The sequence below is a fragment of the Rhipicephalus sanguineus genome, chromosome 1 (assembly GCF_013339695.2).
Source record: "Rhipicephalus sanguineus isolate Rsan-2018 chromosome 1, BIME_Rsan_1.4, whole genome shotgun sequence".
NCBI lineage: Eukaryota > Metazoa > Arthropoda > Arachnida > Ixodida > Ixodidae > Rhipicephalus > Rhipicephalus sanguineus.
In genome coordinates this window covers 177,904,330-177,930,312 of record NC_051176.1, presented here as the reverse complement: position 1 = coordinate 177,930,312, position 25,983 = coordinate 177,904,330, and the positions used below count along the sequence as shown (strand labels likewise).

At 45.9% G+C, this 25,983-nt stretch overlaps 1 protein-coding gene across 1 annotated transcript in view; it reads right to left on the bottom strand.

Annotated features, from left to right (window-relative positions):
• Positions 1-3,089: 3,089 nt before the first annotated feature.
• Positions 3,090-25,983, bottom strand: part of LOC119403082 (MARVEL domain-containing protein 1) — a 101,288-nt gene continuing 78,394 nt past the window's right edge. The window contains exons 3-5 of the mRNA XM_037670034.2: positions 21,403-21,567; positions 4,980-5,114; positions 3,090-3,693 (exon numbers count right to left, since the gene is read on the bottom strand). Of these exons, the coding sequence (XP_037525962.1) occupies positions 3,577-3,693; positions 4,980-5,114; positions 21,403-21,567 (417 nt within the window). The 3' untranslated portion in view covers positions 3,090-3,576. The remainder of the gene's footprint in view (positions 3,694-4,979; positions 5,115-21,402; positions 21,568-25,983) is intronic.

Below are 25,983 nucleotides of genomic sequence, written 5' to 3'. Positions count from 1 at the left end.
CCTAAATGTCTGAATGATATAGGGTGAAATCGGCAGTAATGCATGTGCCGATGACAATGTGTTGCTTATGCAATTGCGAAAAAAAAATAAAAAAACGCCAGGCCTGCGCTGAAACCGCAGTACAGTCACAGCGAAAGCTGGAAGAGCGGCGTTTCAAGAGCCCGTTGTAAGCTCTCTTGGGGCTACAATACAAGTACACTAGAAAGGTACCCACTACGCCATAAATCAAATTTTCGTGAAGTTGGGAAGCGCCTACTAAGCCATTATTCGTCATTCTGTGGAGAAGCGAGGCACCAGCTACACGTCTGTAAAGGATTATGTGCACTTTTGTTGACGCGACGACTGATGACGATGAAGAATTACGGCTCAGCCCTTTGTAATGGGTTGGAAGCTTTAAACGGCCCACCAGTTATGTAATTTCCACTGGGTGACGCCCGGTCGCTATTTCCCTCTGCCGTCATGCTGTATAACATACGCTGACGTGGGAGAGAGACGGGGGAGGGGTGCGAAGAACTTTACTGAGACCCCGAGGAAATGGATCATGCGCTTATGGGCTTCCTTGGCAACCAATACAAGTGCACTTGAGAGGAACCCACTACGCTATAAATCATTGTAATTTTTGAGAAGTAGGGCAGCAGGCACTGTGCCATTTTTCGTCATTCTACGGAGAGCCGTGCTATCTGCTAAACGCATGCAAGGCATTATGCGCACTTTGTTGATGCTGTGCCTGATGACGACGAAGAATTATGGCAGAGACCTTTGTAATGGGTTGGAAGCAATCAACAACCTACTCGTTGCGCAATTCGCATTGTGTGACGCCTGGTTATAGAATTCGCGTTGTGCGACGCTTGGTGCTTATTTTACTCTTCTACCACGCTATATTGCATATGCTAATGTGGTTCGTTCCCGACACGAAGCCTGTATAGGACCTTTTTGCAAAGCGGCTTCAACCACCGGCATGGCTCAGAGGTTGAATACTGCGCTCACACGCAGAGGGCCCAGGTTCGAACCTCGTTCCATCCTGGAATTTTTTCTTATTTCGTTTTTTTTCTTATTTCGAGCGATACTGGTTACGGACACCGGCGGCGGCGGCGGCGGCGGCGGACAACTACGGCGCCAAAAACGGCCGGTGAAATGATCTCATAACAGCTTTCGCTGTAAAAATTGAGTGCATCGTACTAATATAATAATATCTGGGCTTTAACGTCCCAAAACCACGATATGATTATGAGAGACGCCGTAGTGGAGGGCTCCGGAAATTTTGACCACCTGGGGTTCTTTAACGTGCACCTAAATCTAAGTACACGGGCCTCAAACATTTTCGCCTTCATCGAAAATGCAGCCGCCGCGGCCGGGATTCGATCCCGCGACCTTCGGGTCAGCAGTCGAGCGCCATAACCACTAGACCACCGTGGCAGGCCAATGGAGTGCATCGTAGCTGCGCCTATTTATACAACGTCGTGAGGTATATTCCGCTAAAGCGTGAACATAATTATTTTTCGCCCTCTTATTAGTGCGTTAGACGCGCCCATGAAAAACCATCAACGACGGCGTGCATTTTATATTTTTATTTTTACTTTCCGAACACCCAGTTTTTTCTCGCCAGTCGTTGCGGCACAAGACCGTAAAGACCGGCGTCAAGCTTTCGGTGTCATTTATTTCGGAGTGATTATTTGTAAATCGGACCGAAAGAACCAGACCAGGCTGCGTACAGGTGTGCCCGGTTGCACGTGCATTTATTTCACTTGAGTGTGACAAGAGTGGCGAGTTCAGATATATTGTTAGTGCGTAAATGTATCGTCAAACAATTATGATTAATCGCTCGCGGCTAAACCGTGTCATCGTCATCTGCGCCGGTGCACGAACAGTGCCTTGTTTTCGTCGACAAGGGAACGAACTGTCCTCCGTTAGTGACCGATGTATGTAGCGCGGATTAGTAATGATATTTTAAATAGAGTCGTATAGGTCTCAGCGAGGTAAGCACGGAATTATTGCACCTATAGCAGTATATACACAGACATCTTTTGCTTCGACCAGCGTATGGAGCAAATGTTTTATTTTCTGAACCCGGATTCTGAAAGAATAAAGAGGCTATAAAAGTAAACCGCTGTATGCACGCAATTACGCTCTTTTAGGAAACTCTGCATAACGTTCGTTGTTTAGTGGTATGTCGTTAAGAAAACAAAGAAAGAAAAGGAAAGGAAGCGTTCGATACTGAAACAAGAACGTGTACGCGTGTGTTTCAACTATAGATACTTTACCCTCATGGGGACTGCGCTAAGCTTGTGAAAACTCTGTGCAACACACCGGCTCTGTAGTGCACTGGTAGTGGTGTCACTGGTATTGAGTCTGGAAGCAGCCTTGCATGTTCTTCAATTTGGACGATGGTTCAGTGGAGCTCCGTCATCCTCGACGACACGATTTTCAACCCTGCCGATATACAAACATCCCAAGGGTAAATGGCTAATAAACGTGTCTCTCAACTCAGCTAAACGCACCGTGAGCCTGTTTAGAACTATAGGGGAAAAACTGTACCCGACATTCCCAATAATTCGGCATCCGTTAGCGTTTTTCCTTTATTCGCGTTATACAAGTTTCTGACTTAAACTACGTAAAAGTATAAAATTAGTTTTTCGTATTATATTCATTTGGCTTGGGCGTCTATCACTTTGTTCTTGACGAGGGGAGGGCGATGAACGTCGTCACTATTTAAACTCCTCTGACTCAGTTGAATAGCTCAAGATAGCTCAATCGTAGACGTGTCTTCGCTGCCCAAAATTAAAAAAAGGAGGGAGGGGGTGTAATTAACTCAAAAATATTAATTGATGAACATAACCAGGTACTCATCAATGGCCGCGCTAAAGGACAAGCCGCAACAATGGGCCCGCAAAGTTGCCGAATGAAGGAGTCCCTGCGGCTTGGCTCGCAGTGACTGTGGCGTGGCGCCTCGCAAGCAGTGCCAGAATCACGCGCACGCACTGGAATGCGCTGCTTTTGTTCCACTGCGTGGAACTATAAGCGTAATGCCCCCGAATGCGTCGAAACCTGCTGCCGCCATTGTTAGCGCGAAACACAACCTTCACAAGGACTCAGACAGCACTCAGTTTTTAATAATCTGTTTTGAGAATCTCATGACGGCACGCCAGTGTGTCAGTGAGTTCGTTATACAGCGTTGAAGATACAAAGGGATGGGATGTACACGCGCCGGTTAAGGGTAACCGCCACATACTTAATGTGAGTGAGAACTTGACTGGTCGCAATAAACGAGATGACTACAAGGAATATAGTTGCAAACTATATATATATATATATATATATAAAAACGCGCAGAATAATGTTCTTCTCTCTCTCTCACTCGATACTCGCGTATTGATGACGGCGGGCTATACAGACAGACGGTGCGCTCGTAATTGGAACCGCAAGCAGTGTCGTGTGCGGTCCGTGAGTGCCGTGTCTTCTCTGTTAGTGCGTGGGCAGCCGTGGCCCACCTCGTCTCGGTTCTGGGCGAGCAAATAAGAAAATAGTTAAAAAAAAACGGGAAGGAAGCGTCCCGTAGGGGCTAGAGGCGTCCACAGCTCAGTTGGTGGGCCGCGGTGGCTGCGGGGGTGGCGGGGGCGGCCTAGTCGCCTTCCAGTCCTGGAACAGCAGGAACGCTCCGGCGCCGTAGACGATCGCCTGCAGCAGCCCGAACACCTGCGTACGCGACGGTCCTGCGTCAACACCCGCAGTCTTGCGTTCCACCATGGGAACTAACATCGTTTCGTACTTCAGATTACTCGTGAGGCCCATAACTCTATTCAACTATGTACTACTTACTGTATACTGAACATGATTACATGCTTCACCTTGTGTTGACATTTTATTTTCCATCGTGGCATGTACTACATGATCGTATGAGCATTTTCAGAGCGTCTGCTTGTAACTGCTTTAAGAGAGAGAAAAAAAGAAATCAAGGAGGGGAATGAAAGAGAGATCGAGTCTACGAGCGTCCGCTGTTCGTCATGCCGCACTGGGAAATCGCTACAACAACTGCTTAGGAACACTAATAATAATAATAATAATAATAATAATAATAATAATAATAATAATAATAATAATAATAATAATAATAATAATAATAATAATAATAATAATAATAATAATAATAGACTCTGCTCCTGCATCTGTTATCGACCGTATGGCCGTCTTTTCATTCTCAAAAACAAAAAAAAGCAGAAAGGAGCCGCTTTTCATACGACGGTATAGTAGTGCTACACATTACTCTGACAAATATTGTTTGCTGCACAGACATCACCATTCCAAGAAAGTATAGGCGTATAACCCTCGCCCCTAAATGTGGCCCCTGTGTGGGAGAGCCTTTGTCCTCTTCGAACAGCGCAGACACATGTACGCTCTATAGAGATGCCATTGAAGATGGGAGAAAGAAAAGGGCAATGCGCTCTGATGTCGTGGTTTTTACTTTGTAATAAAAAAATGCACCTTTATGAAGCCTTAGAGGTCGTATTTTACTTGACATTCTGTAATTAGTGCGCACAAAGTTCCTCGCGCGTATCTTTCTTCTTCATCCGAATAGCCCACTTCGAGTCTACTTTAGATTCGTCGCTCGCACTTAAAAAAAATATATACTATATATATCTCCTAACAACATGCGGACGTGGTTCGTGAGCACGGGGAAAAGTTCTACCGGGGTCTGAAATGCCTCTCTCTAGGACTAATGCTGCGATGGTTTGACAATAAGGCAGCGCCGGAAGTGTTCGTTCTGATTCTGCATCTTGCCAAATCCGATTATCATGAAGTTGATTGCTGCACAGTTAAATTGTCTTGAGTCGATAACGGCCCCACAAGTTTCACAATTTATACGTTTCATCATTCGCTTACTGCGTAACTAAACATGTATGCTTTGCGAGACGAACATGTGACGTGAGTGACAAGTGGCAACGAAGGAAAAGGTCGAATGCACAGAATGAGTCTGTACTTACGCCAGCAGCGATGTATTGGCCGTTCAGAGCACTGAACATAGTGGGCCAAGTTTCATAGTAGCTTGACTGCGACACCAGCTGTGTTACGGATGCGATGATGTAGAGGACGACAGCCGTCACCGTGTACGCCAACTCCTGCGTGAGGTGAGAAGAATTATGGAGGCGTGTGTGAAATAACATCCGGACTGCAGTTTTCTTGAGTAAAGTAAAGGGGAGGGGGCTCAAACCCCCTCCACGAAATGTTTAGTGTTTTATATCTGTATGTACAGATGGGGACCAGAACCCCCCCTCCAGAAAAAAATATAGTTGATACGCCCCTTGAATAGATTCCTCTTGAAACCCTTAAGATGTTTGTGACTTCCTGACATATAAATTTGACAGATCTTTTTGTTTTATTGAAGTGGACTTGTACCCGTTTGTCAAAAGGGCAACATTTACTGGCCTTCAATTATAGTGGCCTTAGTGAACGTAAGATTATAAACTTCGTCAGATGTTGGTTGTTTTAAGGGGTTCAACGTCGCAAAGTGACTCGGGCTGTGACAGACGCCGTAGTGGAGGGCTCCGGATAATTTTAGGCCATCTTGGGTTCTTTAACGTGCACTGCCTCTAGCATTTCGCCTCCATCGAAATGCGACCGCCGAGGCTGGGATCTAACTCGTGTCTTTCGGGTCAGCAGCCGAGCATACCACCCGCCGCGGTGGTCTAGCGGTTATGGCGCTCGACTGCCTACCCGAAGGTCGCGGTATCGAATCCCGGCCGCGACGGCCGCATTTTGATGGAGGCGAAATGCTAGAGACCCGCATATATCGTGGTTTTGGGACGTAAAATCTGAACAGTTATTATATTGCTAGCAGCCGAGTAGCAGTGTAGTCACTGAGACACCGGGGCGGCGCCACATCGCCAGACGTGTCGTTACATCCAGTAGTAGTGCAAAGGCCGTAGTGCTCCGCTGCTGAGCAAACAGTCACAATTCCCGGTCTCGGCGGCATCATGTTCATTAAAACGAAAAGCAAAAAAAAACAAAGTGCCAGTTTGGACTCGCACATTACTAGGCCAGGCGACGGAAAACAATAGGTTCATTTTTTTATTATCCTGATTTTCACGTATTCAGAAATTCAGGAAAATTTGCATCTTTATTCGCGGGTGGAGAGTGTCCAGTCCCCAGCCTAAGGCGGACAACCACTGCTCTCACAGCAGTCAGCAAATACGTACGTGCGAATATGGTATATGTCGTCAAACGTAAGCATTACATACAATAAGGCACCGCAGACTGGCGAAATTCGTTATTAATTGAAATAACCAAAGCAAATAAAAACACGCAAAACAAGATGAAGCGGGAAATTTTGCTACTGACTGCAATGGTGGAGGACTGGCGTAGTGAGGTAAAATTGCAGAAATAGTGAGAGTAGCGGAAGGCCATCTATTTCCAAATATACTGTTATGTTCACAGTATAGGTTTGGCGTTTATTTAGAGAAAGCTGAGATCGTGAGCTTACACAGAACAAGGCTGCTGAGATGTCTCCCTCTTCCACATTCAGCACTTCTTCTACCGCGGTCTGAACGGCACGTAAAAATTCTCTCTCTCTCTCTCTCTCTCTCTCAGAAGAAGAAACGCGGCGCGTGCTTCAGTCAGCGTCTCGCCGATTGAAGGGTTTCAGGCGGGCCACATGCTTGACCTCGGTCTTGTCAGACGTCTTCCATAATAGTGAGGCGCGCTATTCGACAGTCGACTGCACCCATACGGCTGAGGACAACGAATGGCTCGGTATACTGGGAGCGCAGTTTTTATTTAGCACAAGCCACGCTTGTGCGAATGCTTCCATACCCACACGAGGTCTCCCAGATCATAGGTGACGTACCAATGCTTGCTGTCGCTACGGGCTTTTGGTCGGTCTTGCGAGACTATTGTACGCGGGCGGGTAAGACGGCGAGCTTCTTCGGTGAGGCAGAGAGTTTCGGCTAAAGAAGGATCGTCATGATAAAAAAAATCACGCCATATCCACGGAATGAATGATGATAAGTGGGCGAAGCTCGAGAGGGGGATATCATCGGTAAAACCGTAACCCTCCCGTGAAAGTTCGCCCATTATATCATTAAGACGTGAGACTGTGTGCGTATATACAAATAAACTTTTATTTTGTTCTTTTATTTTGTTCCTCTACTGTCTACAGCCACCTGCTCCATCCAGTGACTCGCTGCTAACGCGAGTGTCACTCGTCAACGTCGTCTTCTTCTTCTACTGCATACCAGAACGCGCGCAGTAAAGAAGAAAGAATGCCACACAGGCGAACAAGCACGAGAGTCACTCGTCAACGTCGTCTTCTTCTGCTACTGCATACCAGAACTGCATACTAGCTCATGAGAAGCGCGCGTTCTGGTATGCAGTAGAAGAAGATGACGTTGACGAGTGGTTACAAACCGGTCACAGAGAAAGGACAGACCCACGGCTTAAGGAGCTTCGCCCCTAAAAGGAAAAAGATGGCACCCATTGTATAATGTGGGGGCCGAACGTAGAGGTGAAAGAAAGTGCCGTAGCCGGTGGCGTCGTATTGGCTAGCATTAAAGGCGTACGTGATGGACGGTAAGACGCCGTCACAGTTCTTCTGGTTGGATGCCACGTATATATATATATATATATATATATATATATAATATATATATATATATATATATATATATATATATATATATATATATATATATATACAGAAAACACGTTCACCAGTGTCCAATATGTGCGCTCGGTGAGGCGATGGTAAGACATCGAGTGTCATATACGGATGAGTTCCTGGATACAGTCGCAGGTGCATAAAAGCGCGCGTGTCTGTCAGACGATCAGCTCGCTAACCAGAGGCACAGGACGTGGGATGTTAGTGTCCGCTTATCGCAGTGTTACGAAAACAGTATGTTTACAATCACATTCGCGCATTGCTGACGACCCTTTGTTTTTGCCTTACAGAGCGGATCTGAAGGCAGCGCCGCCGCATCGTCATCACTTCAGGTTTTGACACTAGTGTATAGATCATGGGTTTTTTAAAACACCGAGGCTGGTTGGGAACGCTGCGCTACAGGCTGCTTACGTGAGCAGTTGCTTTAAACCAAAAGGGAGTGGGGGGGGGGGGGGGGGGGGTATTCTGTAAGTATACTAAGTGCCATTTCAGCGCGTGATCCCACGATGATTTGACAAAGCTCAAGAGCCTGCGGTGACGGTTGGCACTGGTCCGTCTGCTCTCCAGCATATATCACGATTGCAGACGGCCCGACGTGCGAAAAGCTAAGGTAAATTTCTTTATTGAAAGAAAGTCTGCAAGCTATCACCAAGGGATAACAAAAACAAATGATGGAAGCATAGCGCACCTTTTTTGAAGTCATATATATATATATATATATATATATATATATATATATATATATATATATATATATATATATATATATATATATATATATATATTAGTGGGAAGAGAATCACGCGGACCTCGATAGAATAAGGAATCAAGACAAAGACTACAACTTTCGTTGTTTTGGCACTGTATATCGAGGTCGTGACGTCGACGAAGGCAGCAGTCAGCACGTCAGATATGAAACTTTATTTGGCCGAACTTGTGGCCGGGAAACTGAAACTCAAACTACAGCTATACACTGATAGCGGCGAACAGAGCGTCGACCGTCGATCAACTGACAAGCGGTGAAGCGCGTCGGCATTTAAACATGTGCCGTCAAATATTCCAGCGTTATCGCTGGCTGTCGTGCAAATTCTAGAATAGGCTCGAGTGTGCGCGTCTTGCGCGCAATCTTAACAAAACGATCTACAATGATCGCGAAGCTTCTCGAACAATGAGGCGCGGTTCGCGCTGAGCGTTGCTGACAGTCTTTGTGACCGAAAACCGAATACAGCAAAAGTGATAAAGAAACGCACGTGGCAATATTTTCACTAACGTTTCGTCTGGTGGACCAGACTTTGTCAAAGTCTGGTCCACCAGACGAAACGTTAGTGGACATATACAGTGCCAAACCAACGAAAGTCTTACTTTTTCGTGATTCCATATATATATATATATATATATATATATATATATATATATATATATGCAAGGAAGGGGCGACGAAACTTTCTTGAAAGCAGATTTACTTAACGTCGGGTCCAGCGTAAATGACGTTTAAAGAATTCGATATATATATATATATATATATATATATATATATATATATATATATATATATATATATATATATATATATATATATATATATAATTGTTATGATTGTTATACGATATGATTATGAGGGACGCCGTAGTGGAGGGCTCCGGAAATTTGGACCACCTGGGGTTCCTTAACGTGCACTGAAATCTAAGTACACGGGCCTCAAGCATTTTCACCTCCATTCTGTGACCTGTCCTATGACCTTTTTTAAAGTCTTTTGACACGCAGTTGAAAATCGATTCGATGGAATTCTGGAATTCCACAATGCAATATGTTAAAGGACCCGCGCTCACAGCGAAATTTTTGTTTCTGACTTTTTTACTGTAATTTGTAGCTTTGTGTCTAGTAACCCCGAAATTGAATCGTAAATATTCTAACGTATCGTATAATTAATGCTAGCGTCGTTAATTGCAACCAATGCTGCGTCATTTCGAAACGCCCGCCTAAAACCATAAGAAACTAGCGCCCCACAGCGAGGGAGCGCCTAAGACCACGTGCACACAAGCTTTGGTCTCGTTCAACGAAACCAAAGCTTGACACCAAGCAGTTTACAAATCGCGCCTCGCGCGCGGTTAAAGGAGTAATTACACGTAATATTGAAGGCGAGATAACTTGTGGGATGGATTTGTGTGGACACACACTCATCATCTACGAAATATCAACGGATAATATAGCCTAGAACATAATTTTTAAAGTGCATATGTCGCGCCACTGCACGCGAAACGCGCCTTTGGTTTTCGTGTAAACAACCAACCGCCACCTGCCTCACGAATTTGCGTTGGCTTGGTTGGCTGACGATCCTTGCAAGCGCTATCACCTAGCAGGCCTTTTCAACGGAAAGAGGTGGCAGACTTGCACGGGAGTACAAAGGCTGATGTCCTTGCCTCGGCAGTGCATTTTTTGGGGGTCACGCATATTTACAACGTTTCAGAGAGGAAGCCTTCGCTGAAAAAAGTTGTCAACGCAGGGCTCATGTGCACGCGGTTTTGTGTGCTCACGCAACCATCTATGTTTACATGAAAACCACTCTGGGTCCCTCCACACTCGGCGCTCATTGAAACCGAAACTGCGACTAGGCGCTATAAAACCGCTTCCCAATAATTCACCGTCGTGCGCTCGAGCCCATGAGGTTTCCAGCCGTGATAAGTGGGTCGTTAGCTACTTATTGCAAAAGAAAAAAACAAGATGCAAAATTTTTGTGTTAGTGCTCCTTTAAGAATGAAACGATGTGGGTGCTTCGGCATGTTGACCTTTTTGTCCACTCAGAAAAAAGAAAGAAAAAAAAAAGCGTTCCTGGTCTAAGGAGCCAGAACTACCTTGAGAGCAGCCCGACAACAGAGCGAGAGGGGTGAGGAACAACAGCCCTCGCCGGGTGCCAGTCGTGGTATTGTGTACGCCCCGCAAACCTTCTGTGGCGTCCACAATACTCGCTTTACTAGTAGAACGTCACACGGGGCCTCGATCTACGTCATACCAGTGGCGATGTCGCGAGGTGCTGCCAACTCAGGTGAGCACTCACGCTTACTTTAAAACCAAATTAAGATACCTTAAAGCTAACGTCTGCCACTAATGAAAGGTTAGTAGTGCCCCCGTATACAGGACAATCAAACAACACAGACATCTTGAGGTTTCTATTTTGGTGTCAGGGGTCCTTTAATAATAGCAATTGTTATTTTACGTCGCACAACCACGATATGATTATGAGAGACGTCGTAGTGGAGGGCTCCGGAAATTTCGGCCACCTGGGTTTATATAACGTGCACCTAAATCTAAGCACACGACACTTGCCTCTAGCATTTCGCCTCCATTGAAACGCGACCGCCGCGGCCGGCATTCGATCCTGCGACCTTCGGGTCAGCATAACCACCGCGGTGGGTGCAATGCAACATGTTGGGCTAGTTGGTTCCTAACTTCCATGACGTTCACAGCGCGTAAGACGGCACAGAGAAGAAGGTACACGGAGACTGAATGACAACCGAAATTTATTGGATGGCCAGCAAGCCTTTTAACAGCGAAGTTGTTAAAGCTGGCAGTAAGACGTCCGTTAACAAGAAACCCCTGCTGCGCCGTGCCTGTGCTAAAAATTGCCAAGTCGCCGCCGAGCCGTCGCCATAGCAACCGCCACAGTTTCTACACCGTGGCTCAGGGACAGCGATTTCAACACATTCCGAGTGGCAAGCTTTTCGCATATTCCGGATCCGCCCGTCGCCGTCTCTTGACTGCCGCTTCTTCGGCCAAGCATGCTGGATCCAATCGCCGCCGGCGTTGTGATTCCCGTGCTGCAGCATGACGAGCTGAGGATCAACTGCGGCTTCGCTGTGCCAAGCTTTGCACAACTTAGTGTAAACTTCCCGCATTTTTTTAATACTCACTGGTGACCAAAAATTTGACGCATGCCAACTTTCTGCTGGCACTAATGTTCTGCTTTATGGTCACCAGTGGGTATAAAAGGATTGCTGGTCATCCAATAAATTTCACTTGTCAGTCAGCACTCCGTGTGTCTCGTGTACCGCCTTTTGTGTGCCGTTTACGTGCTGCAGTGATCTTAGAAATGGAGGACTTCGGGAAGTACGTCAAACGTAACGCGAAAGGCAAGGTTTCCGCTCCACCGCTCGAGCACAATAGTGAATTAAAACAGACGATAACCCTAATAAAGCCAATTTCTTCGATAAATTCTTCGCCTCAGTCTTTTCCTCAAATCCTTGAAACGAACTACCGTCTTGCCCTACAAATATCAACGTTACAAAAACGCATGTAAATTGATGAAGGTATGACAGCACCGGTGGAACGTTTGGATCACTCCAAAGCAGCCGGCCCGGATGGATTGTAACGCGGCCTCCTGAAGTCGTGCGCCCGGTTCATTTCCCCGTATTTAAGAGTACGGTTTGCAAAATCACTATCCAGAGGCTGCCTTCCAGGTGAATGGAAAACTGGTCTGTGCTGTGCCCAATCACAAAACGGTACTCCAAGAGCATGTATGTGCAATTAGAGACCTATAACACTAAGAAGCGTATCGTTACATGGCTTTATTATGCAAAACCCTGGAACACATATTTACATTAGCACCAGTGGCGGATCCAGAGGGGGTGGGGTGGGAGCGGTAGGGTCGATTCCCCCCCCCCCTCCCCACCTTTGTGAGGGTGCTTCGGCTACCACTGGCCAAAAGGGAGAAGGAGAATCTTGTCCCCGCCTTCTACCTGTCTCCTCTTCTCTCTTCCCCCTCCCCCCCCCCGATCGCATGAAGGACCCTCCCCCCCCCCTCCCCTCCACAGTAGGCCTGGATCCACTCGTGACTAGCACTATGACGCACATCAACATTAACGCGCTCGTTAATCCCAAACAACGTTGTTTTAGGCATGGTTTAAATTAACCGAATTTGTTCACGATGTGTGTCAATCGCCGGATTGAGATAGTTGTATGTACTCTGTGTTTATTTACTTCCAAAAAGCCTTTGACGTTGTGGTTCACGGTTTATGGGTTTAAAAAAACAGACATAGGGATGGGAGCTGCTTCAAGAGAAGGAAAAAAATGCGGCTGAGCTTTTCACATTTATACTTCTAGAAGTGGCATCACGGTAAGCGCATTTTACGGCCTCGTTATTGATTGAGTCGTTTGGACCATGCGCACAAGGTTAGCGAATACAAATGCCGAACAATGTTGCTTGGAAGTTGATGTTTCCCCAAACTATTCGTGATTGGAATCGGCTACCACCAGCGGTTTGACTGTATATGCTCGCTTGTATACGCTTTGGAACTATACTATATACGCTCTTTGTATGTCATGCTCAAAATTTCTGTACAGTGCTTTCATGTTTGCTATTTTTTGCATGTACTACACCTTTCTGTAATGTCCCCCAATCACCGAGGGTATCCGATCAACGTGCACTGAAATGGACAGACAGTCCGCTTAGTGGACTCGTCTGTGCGATTATATTGCTGTTTCCGCGGTATTATACGGACTTTATACGTATTACATGTATAAAGTCCACGCTATTATACGTATACAGTGCTCCGCTAAAAAGGCAGCGTGCAAGCGATCTCGGCATTCCGCGGAGATGAGTGGCCGCCTATATGTACCGTATAAGTGGACCATGAAAAGCAGGCGAGGCGATGCGGCGTCACTTCGACACCACGAATCGTCGCTGATTAGGGCCCCGGTTCACGCATTGTGGCCGAGCAATGAACCACGTAATCACTTCGAGCTCAGGGCGGCCTTGTCGCTCTCGAAAGCTGACCGACCGACGATGCGTGACCGCCGAGGTGAGGGCCGCGCCGACGCCCCTCCGCGTGCACACCCAATGCGGAAGGGCGCAGTCACCGAATCGCAGGTCGCAGCCCTGACAGTGATCGCATGCGACGCACGTTTCACCAGGCTTTCTGCAAAATAAGCGCGGCACAAGTATTCATATTTTTATTTGAGTTATGCCGTAGGGCGCATACTTACGTAATTATCAATTACGTATTACTCAATTGTGCACTAACATTTAGGCGCATTTATATAGCTCAAAGGGACACTAAAGAGCAAAGCTATTTTTCTCATATTAGTAAAGTACCCTTTCACGATACCAAAAACACCTCGCTTGCTGCGAGAAGACGCTTATTAAGCGAGAAAGCACGCAAAAAAAAAAAAAAATGTGGGTGGCGACGCTACCTTGAAGTTTCCGCACCATTCGCCGTGACGTCACATGTTTTGACGGCGCCTACTAGGGACTACGTAGTTCCTAATCGGTAAACATGGTCCTCTGAGGGGGCCATAGACTCAACATACCAAGTTTGGGTTAATTTTGTTGAGCCAATGGCGCCAAAATACGATAAATACGCTTTGAAATCCGTGACGTCACGCGGGGAGATTTCGGCGCTAAATTTAAAAATGATACTTTGAACTTTATTTTCTCCTCTATTAATAAACCCACGAAGGTTAACGACATTAGAGTTCTCAGAGCACAATTTATCGATCTAAACAGATTCATTGTTTCTCTTTAGTGTCCCTTTAAAGACGCAACGTGACTGAAATTTGCCGCCCTCTCAAGTGTCGGAATCTCTCATACACCAGGCGTAACGTGTCGCTATAGGATCTGCAGTCAGCTACCCGCCGTACTGCAATATAGAAATATCCGCGTGCGTTCGATGGCATAATAACACGGAAAGTCCGTGAATGTCATGTAATTCCTCAAAATGGGGCGCATGTAAGAGTGCAGCTCCAGTGCCTCGCTTGTTGCATTTCTGCTTCTTATTTGAAAGCGCGAGCATGTCCGCTACTCTTTTAGGTTCAATAATAATAATTAATAATATCTGAGGTTTAACGTCCCAAAACCACGATATGATCATAAGGGACGCCGTAGTGGAGGGATCCGGAAATTTCGACCACCTGGGGCTCTTTAACGTGCACCTAAATCTAAGTACACGGGCCTCAAGCATTTTGGCCTTCATCGAAAATGCAGCAGCCGCTGCCGGGATTCGATCCCGCATCTTTTAGGTTCAAAGCAATGCTACTTTATGGAAATCATGCTTATGGGACCTCATGTTAAGGCAGGTAGCGCAAAGAGACACGGACACAAGCGAAGAATAAGTGCACAGGACAAGCGCCACAAGCTAGCCCAGTTATCCGTTCTTATGGGACCTCTTATGAGTAGCAAAGGATTGTCAAGCGAAAGCTGTTATGGTGCAATTAAAATTAATCACACTTAAGAGCTCCTATGATAGAATCAGTTTTTACAGCGACAGCTGTGGTCTTGATGCCCGGCGCAATGCATCGCGAGGATTCCAGCTCCGGAACCACAGGCCGACACTCCGAGCAACCCACGATGCGTGCTAAGGCGAGGGCCGCGCTCTTCGCCAACGCCGATGCTACAGCACTGAGAAGCATATAGTGCGTCGGCAGAGCGTGCTCGCGCCTACAGCTGTCAAGGTTGGCTGAGGTATTTACGCTATGACACCACGTTCTTCAGCTTCCCGATAAAGCACTACCGAGTTAAAGGAATTAGGAAGCGAAAGAAAAGGCATGAAGGATGAGGGAAAAAAAAGAAAAAAGAAAAGAAAGAGAAGGTCGCTTTTTTACACTTCTCTGCTACCGGGGAGCGCTACCTAAACAAAGACGACTCAGACCAGTGTTGTCCTTGTTGTTTCAAACGATGACTTCTACCCTCTACTGAACACACTAGAAATAATGAAAACTACACGTTGCGAAAGCAACAATAAACAAGGTAGCACTGCGTAACAGAAACAAAACAGGCGCTGTTTCTTTACTCAATACCGCACGGACGGTGGGAAACTTGCTGCGCATAATATTGCATCACAGCTGTCGCTTCACTCTTTCGCGTGGAACTTACAAATGCAACTTCGTATACGAAGTTGCATACATACGTATACGAAGCAGAACGTGGTTTTGACCTATGGACCTATGGGTACTGCTGTGGCGAAAAAGGAACACCATATAGTAGTTCACTTGGTGTTGCGCAAACAACGCCGCCACAGACAGTCAGTAACAATGGGCGACTGTCGCGGCGGTTGGCAGAAAAGCCTTGAGTGATGTAGACCATGAAGGACATCTCCTGATGTGGAACCACAGCGTCTCAAAGCGAACAGCCTCTGCGACGTTGGCGGCGAAGTTCCACTAGATACGTGTCAACAAAGAGCCGATTGCACGGAGCACTTCAGTATTATTTTGTATGTTAGAAACGAGCTGTCTTGACAACCCGTCCGTTTCTTTATTTGCTGACTGTGCGCTTCATTCGCTTCCTCCCTACGTCGTTGAGGGGATGCGGCAAAGCTTGGTGACTGCGTGCACGTTGCTGGCAGCATAATGCTACCAAGGACGCAGAGCTCTCGGTAGAGGGAAAATAGAGGGCATCGGAACGTTGACCTATATATATATTTATTGCACGAAGGGAAACACCGCGACGTCCTTCTCTGCCGCGAAGTGAACGGAGCATATATGCGTGAGCGACGCCACTGTAAAGAGACATAAAAACTGTACAACGATATTGTTGTTGCCGCTATATATATATATATATATATATATATATATATATATATATATATATATATATATATATATATATATATGTTACTACGTTTCTGTCCCGTCATGAATATACAATTCGTTCCGTCTCTATCAGCTGGTCTCCACTCGTTAAGTCCTTCAGCAAATACAGTGGTGAACCCTTCGGTTTGTTGACATGCCATTCTGAAGAGGATTATTGTTAACTGTGTGGACACCCGATGCAAAACAGATAATAACCAAACCAGAGCTCTTTCAACAGCACTTTGGTTCCAGGGAAGCAACTATTTATGCACTTCAGCGATAATGCGTACAAGTCGTATGACTGGATTAACTTCTATGGCAGCTATTCGCTGCTGCAGAAGCCTCGGTGTACCCACCATCTGAAAAATAATCTCAGTCGCTTATTTTGCGTGGCGACTTTGGATGGTCCTTACTCACGACGACGCATGCAATAAAACTACGTTCACTACAATGTTTGCAACGATTCGCAAGCCACCCATTAGCACATCTTTGTTTTATTTTGTTTTCTCTTTCTACTGTTATCTGCAGTGTTCTCCGAGACGGCCACTGATGCAGCGGCCTCGCTTGACCTATAAATACGTACTCTCTCTCACGTGATAACGGCGCCTATTATATATATTAATGATAAAACTTTCTGCGAAGTGCATTTTGTGTTCTTTTGTCGCGCGTCTTTTGCACATATCACCTCGTTTCTTCAAATGAGAGGGCTTACCAAGCTTCTTCAAAGCGCACTAAAGGCTCCTTTTGGTATGGATGACTCAGCTATCTTTACGCCGTGAGGAACGACGTCTCCGTGAAAAATGTTTCAAGGACATGACGAAATGCAGTCGTACGCACTCAGCGTTATCCCTTTGTTTTTTTTCAAAGAATTTTTTTAAATTTTATATACCGGCGCTACTCATGAACTACCTGTAGGAACTATTGAGCTTTTATACATAAAGTTCATTTTTCAGCATGACAAGGTTTACTGGCGCTCAAACACGCTAATCCCACACTCTCATTCGGTGTACTCTAGGCGACTAAAAAAAAGTGTAAACACTACTAAATACTGAAAGATGTGATCACTATAAAGTATACAAAAAACTGTAAACAGCTGAACCCGTAACAGTTGACCATTTAATGGGCAACTAGGAAGCTAATACTAAACAGATCTTACTAACAAAAAGCTTTACGCAACTTCTTTCGCGCAGTTCCAGACTCTAGATTAGCTATAGCTGATGACATGTTCAAAAGCAAATACGTATATCTCAGCGGAAAACCGTTGTGCTCTTTTAGTGCTGACCGCAGCAGCTCTGTCACCAGCACCATTCCCGAAGTTATCTTGAAAAATAAGACTGGGGGTTGGTTTTGCTAGTTCCGCAATACCTATCCCAAATATTCGGAGACACAAAGAGAAAGGGAGATGAAGGCAAGAAAGTCAGCTCAAGGTTTTGCATAGTCTGCTACACTATTAGAAGGGGGGGGGGGGGGCTAAGCGGGCGGAAAAAGAAAAAGGAAAACTGGACGATTCTGACGACTATACTGGTTGCTTCTAGGTTGTTTCTAGGCCTTAGCTAAGTGGTGCTAGGTTATTTCTACGTGGTTCTAGGTTATTCTCAGCGCAGAGAGGTTCGACTTAAAGCACAGACAGTCAAAGACACGACACGGTTGTCCAAACTCCAGATACAGAAATGAAACCAAGCGTTCGCACCTCTCAAAGATCAACGGGCACGTCGTCGTTGGCGTGCCTTGGTGGAAGTTAGTGGAAGTTGTGTGTAGTGGGATTTACCCAATTTCTGCGGCACATCCACGTTTATGATTATGATAGTTTTCTGATAGGCCGCACAGTGGCACAAACCCGTTTGATGACGACAGTATTCTTCTTCATTTTTAGTGGACCAGTGGAGAGTAGTGGGATTTACCCAGTTTCTGCGGCACATACCCGTTTATGATGATGATAGTTTTTTGGTACGGGGTGAACAAGGAACGGTTTGCTGAACAGCTTCGCCGTTAAAAACCTTCGGCTCGAGTGGGAACCGAATCCGGGACTTCTGCGTGGCAAGCAGGCGTTCTACCACAGAGCAACAGCGCTTGAAACTGCTTCGGGAAAAAAAAAAAAAAAAAAACACCATACGAATGTCATACGCTCGCAATGTTGCGTGGCAGAAGCGTATAGAATCGCACCAGGCGTCAAAACTTGTGAATTGCGCAACGAGTGGTTGGTTTAAAGGCCCACCAATCACAAAACGCAGAGGCATAATTAATCATCATTATCAGCCACAGCATAAACAAACTGTGCAGGTGCGCGTGTTGCCTTATGGGTGCGTCGTGGGTACTTCGTCGATTCGCAAAAGGAAGAATTACGGCATAGTGGGCACTTCGCAACTGTACTTGCAGTAGGCATTCTAGGATAGTTTGGAACGGCCAATGTTACGCGCAGAGACTTTCCTTTCCTTGCGGCACGGTTGAGGTGTCCACCGAGAAGCGAAGGCAGGCGAGCGATTGAGAAGGCGATGCGAACGGCGCCCGATTACTCTATATCGCGTTCCGCTCTTGAAAGGCGAAGCTCAAGCGCCCTCCAAGTTTTTAATGTTGCGCTGTGTACACTCCCCCCCCCCCCCCCCCTTCTGTCTCTCCCATTTTCTTCAGTTGCTATGCCCTTCCTTTTTCAGCTGTCTCCTACTCTTCATTGACTTATATTCTATGTTGATTGGTTGGTTGGCCTATGGGGTTTAGCGTCCCAAAGCGACTATGTTCTATGTATACCCTTTTTTTTCTCTTCTGTATACAACTGGCGTTGTTCCTGGAGGCAGTGGCCAGTTAGCTCTAGTTCTCCTCTCTGTGTTTGTTTTTAGGCGCCCACACATAATAATTATATTAATAGCTGACTTATCGACTATACCATGTTACTGACGAAATATCCCCTAATTCCCAAACGCATCTTTAGTAAACTTCATTACCCGAGAATGGTCATAAATGCACACTCGCTGCGTATAATAATTATTCGGTCGTATAGCGGCCCTTGGTTTTGTCTTCTGCACTTACGGTTCCTTTCAAACGACTTGAGCATGCCTTGTTCAGCGTCGTATGTCAAGGAACGCCAGTTTCCGGGACGTTTTCGCAATTTCGTAAGCGGCACTCTGCCACACGACATAGTTGTGCTGCATAATAATGTTTGCGTGCGTGAAAGCGCCGCGAATGCACAATCCCGAGTGGTCAATGCCAGGAGCTTCCATGCAACTCTGGGATTGCGTACGCTACCTGACTGGAGTAGCCTGACGTGGTTGCTTCATGCATGCAACCACGCCGTGCTGTCGAAATTGTTCTGCTTATTTCACGCAGAAGCGAAGGAGCAACGGCGCTCTGAAAAGGCACTCTGTCTCAACTATACAGGCTGCTACGCGGTCAAGAGGAGCAGGTTGGCGCTAAGGTGCAGCTCACACTTCCTAATCAAACGACTTCCTGATCCCCCCCCCCCTCCTCTCTCTCTCTCTGTCTTGCTGTGTGCGCGCACACACACACGCACGCGCACCCACGCGCGCACAGAGGGAGAAAGGTCACGCTATGTTATAACATCAAGTACACAGCCCTAATATGGGATAGCAAAGAACACGTGAAAGAGCAGAACATCGGTCGTTCACCAAGAAGCGTGATAAGTGATAAGGAGAATGAAACAAGAGGCAGACACGTAGCCAGGATTTTTTTGTCGGGGAGGGGGGGGGGGGGCAAGGCCTAATTGTTCGAAAGAAAGTCTTTCCATGGCAAAGAAATTGGACCATCTCCCCGAAGGGAACCCTGATGGGATGTGAAGCAGCAGCGCTGCGCACGGGTGGCGTCACGGGTTGAACGGCGCTAACGCGGGTGCTGCGGTGAGCGCTGGAAGATTCGTTTGAAGCAAAACTCGGTGCAGCGTTTACTGGTGTAAACGTTTGTTTGAAACGCAGACACGGGAGGCGAGCGGGCGTTGGAGCCGACAGCTGCGGGCGCTCCGGCGGGTGAGGGAGAGAGCGACGTACACGTGCACCTGCAAGGGAAGCGTGCGAGGGGAGCGTGACGTCAACGCCCAGCTGCGGCGTGACCTACTTGGCACCGCTCCAACACCTGCGCCGAGGGAAGCGTGTTGCCTCGCGTTTGTGCGGACGGAGGGACAGCGTTACACAGGCTAGTCAAAGAGCTGCTTCGCATCTAAAACGAACTGTTACGTTACAGAGTACGGGCCCTGTGGCTTTGTAAAGTTCGATTTCACTTCCTATTCTTTTCTTATCAAGAGGCCCGCCTAGTGGGCGATATCGGCGATAACGACGGCGAGGTGGCGTGCGAGCCGTGGCGAAGGGCGAAAAGAATGAGAAATGGAATAACATTTACGAAAATACGGCCCCAGTACACTCTTGGTGTCACTGACGTATTTTCCTCTTATAATTATTTTTGTCGTGGGTGCTACTGAGTTAAATAATAACTGTCGGGGTTTCAGGTGTCAAAACAATACATGATTATGAGGCAAACCGTATAGGGGTACTCCGGATTAATTTCGATCACCTGGGGTTCTTTGACGGGCACCTAAATCTAAGCACTCGGGTAGTATTTACATTGCGCCCCCATCGTAATTCGGCCGTTGTGGCCGGGAGTCGAGCACGCGCCCTCGAGCTTAGCAACGCGACACCTTACGTATTAAGCTAACCCATCGGCTTACTGAGCTAAAGGCTTGGCTATTTTTTTAACAGCACGCTATATTGCAAGGTGAATCTTGCGATCGAGGTTATGACATCCATCGCGGCGTCCGTATATAGAAATGTAGAAATAACTTCGCTATGGCGCCTAATGTGAAGACAGGAGGGAACCTGAGAATGGTTGCACCAGCGAATGAACATTCCACCCCACTAACACACGCAGCTCACTGTGTAACGATGAAGTTGGTGCGTTATGGGCTCACGTATTTTTTTCCGCCTACATGTAGAGACGCCGTAGCGGAAGTCTACGTGTTGCTTTGGTTACCTGTGTAAGTTTTCTATCGGTATAGTTGACACACTGGCGCTTTTTGCATCACTCCCCCATTAGAAAGAGCCGCTGTATCTGGCAGTCGAAACCGCAGCTTTTTGCTCTAGGTCAGCACGGCCCAGCTGTGTCACCTCAGAACACGAATGCTAACTACATAACGCTGCCGGAAAGGCTACAAGACGAGACGTGGCGCCCCGCACACCGGTCGTATGTGTACTCACGCCCAACAGCCAGGGCAGTGCCGACAGGGCCGTGTTGACGCCCAGCACGTAGATGATACACAGCAGGACCGTGACGATGTAGCAGAGCGCCGCCACGAACAGGAAGAACCGGGCGTAGCCGATCAGCGCCGGGGAGGCGCAGCCCAGGCAGATCATGCCGAACAGCTGCGCAGACAACATATACACGCTATGTTTACACACATGTACTACGCACAAAACCCGCAACGCCCAACAGAGACGTCGAAGCAAGCTGCCCGCGCCAAATGAACACTCGACACGCGACATCGATATCCCGGTCTGAGGCTTTTGTTACTGTGTCAGTTACGTAACGTTTGGTGGGCTCATTTATATATTTTTAATGATACGTCGTTTAGGACACGTTGACGCTATTATATAGCGCCGGCTACTCTTTCGCTGGCTCACTTATTTAACTTGTTTCGATCGCGTTGTGCTCCATTCGCTCCGTCTGAGCAATCGGTTATCTTTTTACCTGCATTTTCCCTGTGCTATGCAAAACATACGCGCGTGCGTCGGGAAGCTGCTGCGGCAATGAATCGAAACAATTGGATACGTTTCGTTTCGGTCGTATTACAGCGGCAACTCACACTTAGTGCAAAATAAAACAAGCGCAGTATTGTGCGAGACTTAACCATGCTCCATCTCTGAGTGTCTCTCGCCATGAGAAAGCGGTTAAAGTTTCGCCCGGTAAGCAAAACGTCCAAACACGCGAAGCCGAACACAGCCAAGGAACTAGCGCTACTAAATGTAAACGCCAGAAGCATTTTAAATAAGACTAAAGCGCTTGAAAATCTGCTCCTTTCATATAATACTGATGTAGTAGCGATACCTGAAACCTGGCTTTCCCCGGCTATCTCAGATCACGAAATAGTGCCTACAAATTATCGCATCATTCGAAAAGACGGACCGTCACCCGTTGGTGGGGTGGCGCTGTTGATAAAGAAATTCCTTCCATTCGTACGATTACCAGATGTGAAGGAAGCTGAGGCGGTGTTCTGCAAAATCATCTGCAACAACGTTGCCATAATTACAGGCTGCGTTTACCGAAGTCCTGACTCCAATGAAGATTGCGTCAGGAACATGCAGGAGTTTCTGCAGAACGACTCCCGAAGCCTAAGAATTATCATCATGGGGAACTTTAACTTACCAGACATTAAATGGAACACAATGCAATATTCATCACATGTTTCCGAAGCGCTGATTGATCTAATGCAAAATTTTAATCTACAACAAGTATTTAGTCAAACAACACGCTCCCACGGCACTGCAAACAACATTCTTGACCTAATATTCCTCAGTGATCCCTTCCCAATAAACACAATGCAAACTAGCATTGTTGAAGGAATATCCGACCACGATACCGATATGTCACCTATCTCTGTCATGTTCTATTTCAAAAAAAGTCATTTGAAAGCAAAATCAATTACTTTGAGAAATCGAATGACGCTAGCATTTTGACATACCTGGCACATGAATGCACACCATTTTCAGAATATGCTTCTGATCCATCGGCAGACGTGAATGCCCTCTAGGATAAAGTTTAAGAGAATAATACATGACTGCATTACCAAATTTATACCGGTAAAACCCAGGAACCCCGGAAAATACAACCCGTGGGTAACGCGCAAAGTAATTCGTGCCAAGCGAAGAGTTAAAAGGTTTAGTTGCTCTTTGAAGAAGACAGAAAGTCAATCAGTCCGGAAACCTAAGCCGATTAGCGCCAAGCAAGAGCTGAAACTAAAGCTGGACCAGTCACAGAAACAATACTTTAATACCATCCTACATGATTTCCTAAAAAAAGGATCCACAGAGATTTTGGAATCACTTTCGTGCATGCAACACTTTTGACGCCAGAAAGACCTCCCGATGAAAATGTTGACCAAACTAATGCATTCAACAAGAGCTTTCAATCGGTATTTACTACAGATAACGGGTTTCTTCGCTCAATCGTTTCTACAGGTTCTAGCATTGATCCACTTACCATATCTGCCTCCAATCCTTAACCTTCTATTTGGATCAGACTCGAAAAAAAATCTAGCGGCCCTGACGATGTTCCAAACAAATTCATAAAACGATACGCAGACTGGTGCAGCCTATAACTTGGCATTATCTATCGCATATCACTTTCAACTGCGCGTGTGCCGAATGACTGGAGAAAAGCAAAGGCAATACCAATTCATAAATCAGGTGACATAAACTCTCCTAACTACTGACCCATTTCTCTAACCAGTACATCATGCAAGATCGTAGAACATATAATTTTAAAACACCTGACAGTATACCTTGAAGAAAATCGCATACTAACACCTAACCAGCATGTGTTTAGACGCGGGATGTCAACAGTAACGCATTAACTGAAGTTGTTCACGACCTCGCACGGACGATTGACAATCGCGGCCAAACAGATATATTCCTAGATTACAGCAAAGCGCTTGATCGCGTGTGTCACAGCAAGTTGATTGCGGAACTAGAGGCAATCATTGGCACTGGAAGCATTTCAGCTTGGATTGGTGATTTTTTATCCTCCAGTTTATTTTTCTAGATGAAGCATCATCCGATATTGTCCCCATCTCGTCTGGTGTACCACAAGGCTCGGCATTAGGGCCCTCACTATTTTTAATTTACATTAATGCAGGCATCATCACTAACACAGAATGCAACATAAAGGTTTTCGCAGACGACTGCATTATCTGTAAAGAAATAAAGTGTTACGAAGACCACCTCACCCTAAACAGACAACGTGATAAACACTTGGTGCGAACAATGGCAAATGTCTATGAACACAACCAAATCCGTGTCAATGACGGTGACAACAAATAAGAACACATCAGAATTTACTCACTCACTTAATGGCACGAAACTAACTAAACTTCATCAACACAAGTATCCAGCATGAACTCTAACATCTGACCTCAAGTGGAACAAACACATTGCCAACGTCTCCTCAAAGGCCACCCTTATAAGTTGTTCTTCCTTAAAAGGTCACTAAGGTCTGCTCCCAGTCATGTCAAGCTCCTAAGTTATACAACCTTTGTGCGGCCAGCACTATAATACACTAATACTGCTTAGTTCCCTCACACAATTACTAACATAACTCAACTAGCAAAAGTTTAAAGAAAAGCGATACGGTTTATACACAACAAATACAAACGTACTGACTCGCCCACGGAACTTCTGGCATCATCCGGACTAGACACACTGGCAGTCAGAGCAAAACAAGCTCGTTTAAAATTTATACACAACCTTCTGCACAACCGCTTTAACATAGATTCTTCAATTTACATCACAATTCTCTAGGTCCTGGATATCACGTAATAAACACAATAAAACGCTATATCTGAACACTTTTGCAACTGTGACACATTTAGATATTCCTTTTTCCCTACTGCTCTTAGGGAGCGGAACCGCCTTGACCCAGCGATAGCAAACATTGAATCATCATCAACCTCCATCAACCTTTTGTGACGCGATAAAAAATAAGCACTAATCACGAAAAAAAAACACAAGGAAAAAAAAGTTTCATGTATGTGCAAAATTGTTCTTTCGTTGTTTACATGAATTTTCTTTATGTTGTATTATATTGTATTAAGTTTGATTGTTAGCTCGTAAATACTAATGTTGTATTAGAGATAACTGCGATTTAAATGTATACGATACATTCTTAGGCACATGTACCGTACCGTATTCCATTTCTATGTATGATACACAATTCTATTCTGCAATGTGCTGTATTCCGTTGCATGCTTACGTTGTATCAGTATGCCCACCTGCCTTGGTCTGCATGTGAGACTGGCAGCATTGAAAATAAATAAATAAATAAATAAATAAATAAATAAATAAATAAATAAATAAATAAATAAAGTACCTATAGGACTCCCTATTCCATGGCCATAGGACGAACTCAAGAGATCGCCATCAAATATCGATTGACGGCCATCTGGCCCACCTGATGCTGACGAAATGAAGTATGTCCTGCCTGTCTACCTCTCTCTCTCTCTCTCTCTCTCTCTCTCTCTCTCTCTCTCTCTCTCTCTCTCTCTCTCTCTCTCTCTCTCTATATATATATATATTATATATATATATATATATATATATATATATATATATATATATATATATATCGAAAAAAGAAAATAAAACAAAGAGGAGGAGGCAGGGGAGGTGGAGGACCTGCAATCACTAATTTGAAAATAGCGAGTGACCATCCTCGCGAAATTGTAGCCGCGTCCGCATGAGCGCTTGAGATGAACTGGACGATGGATACTTCGCATGGACGCGCCCACACAACGAACTCCTTCGCTCCTCCTCATCTTTGAGCACTCTGCCCCAGTACAGGGTGGTCAACCGGGCTGGGCTAACCCCTCCTGCTCTTTCCCTTATTGTCTCTCTCGCTCTCTCTCTATGGGACTCAATATAGCCTGAAACGCAGTCACTTTTTCATGAGTGAAAAGGAAAACCTAACACAAACAAACAAACAAAGGTTCGAAGTACAGATGCTCGGTTGGCGACTACTGGTGAGAGCAAATTACGAAGCTTCTCTCAGCGGTGGCACCAAGCGAACCA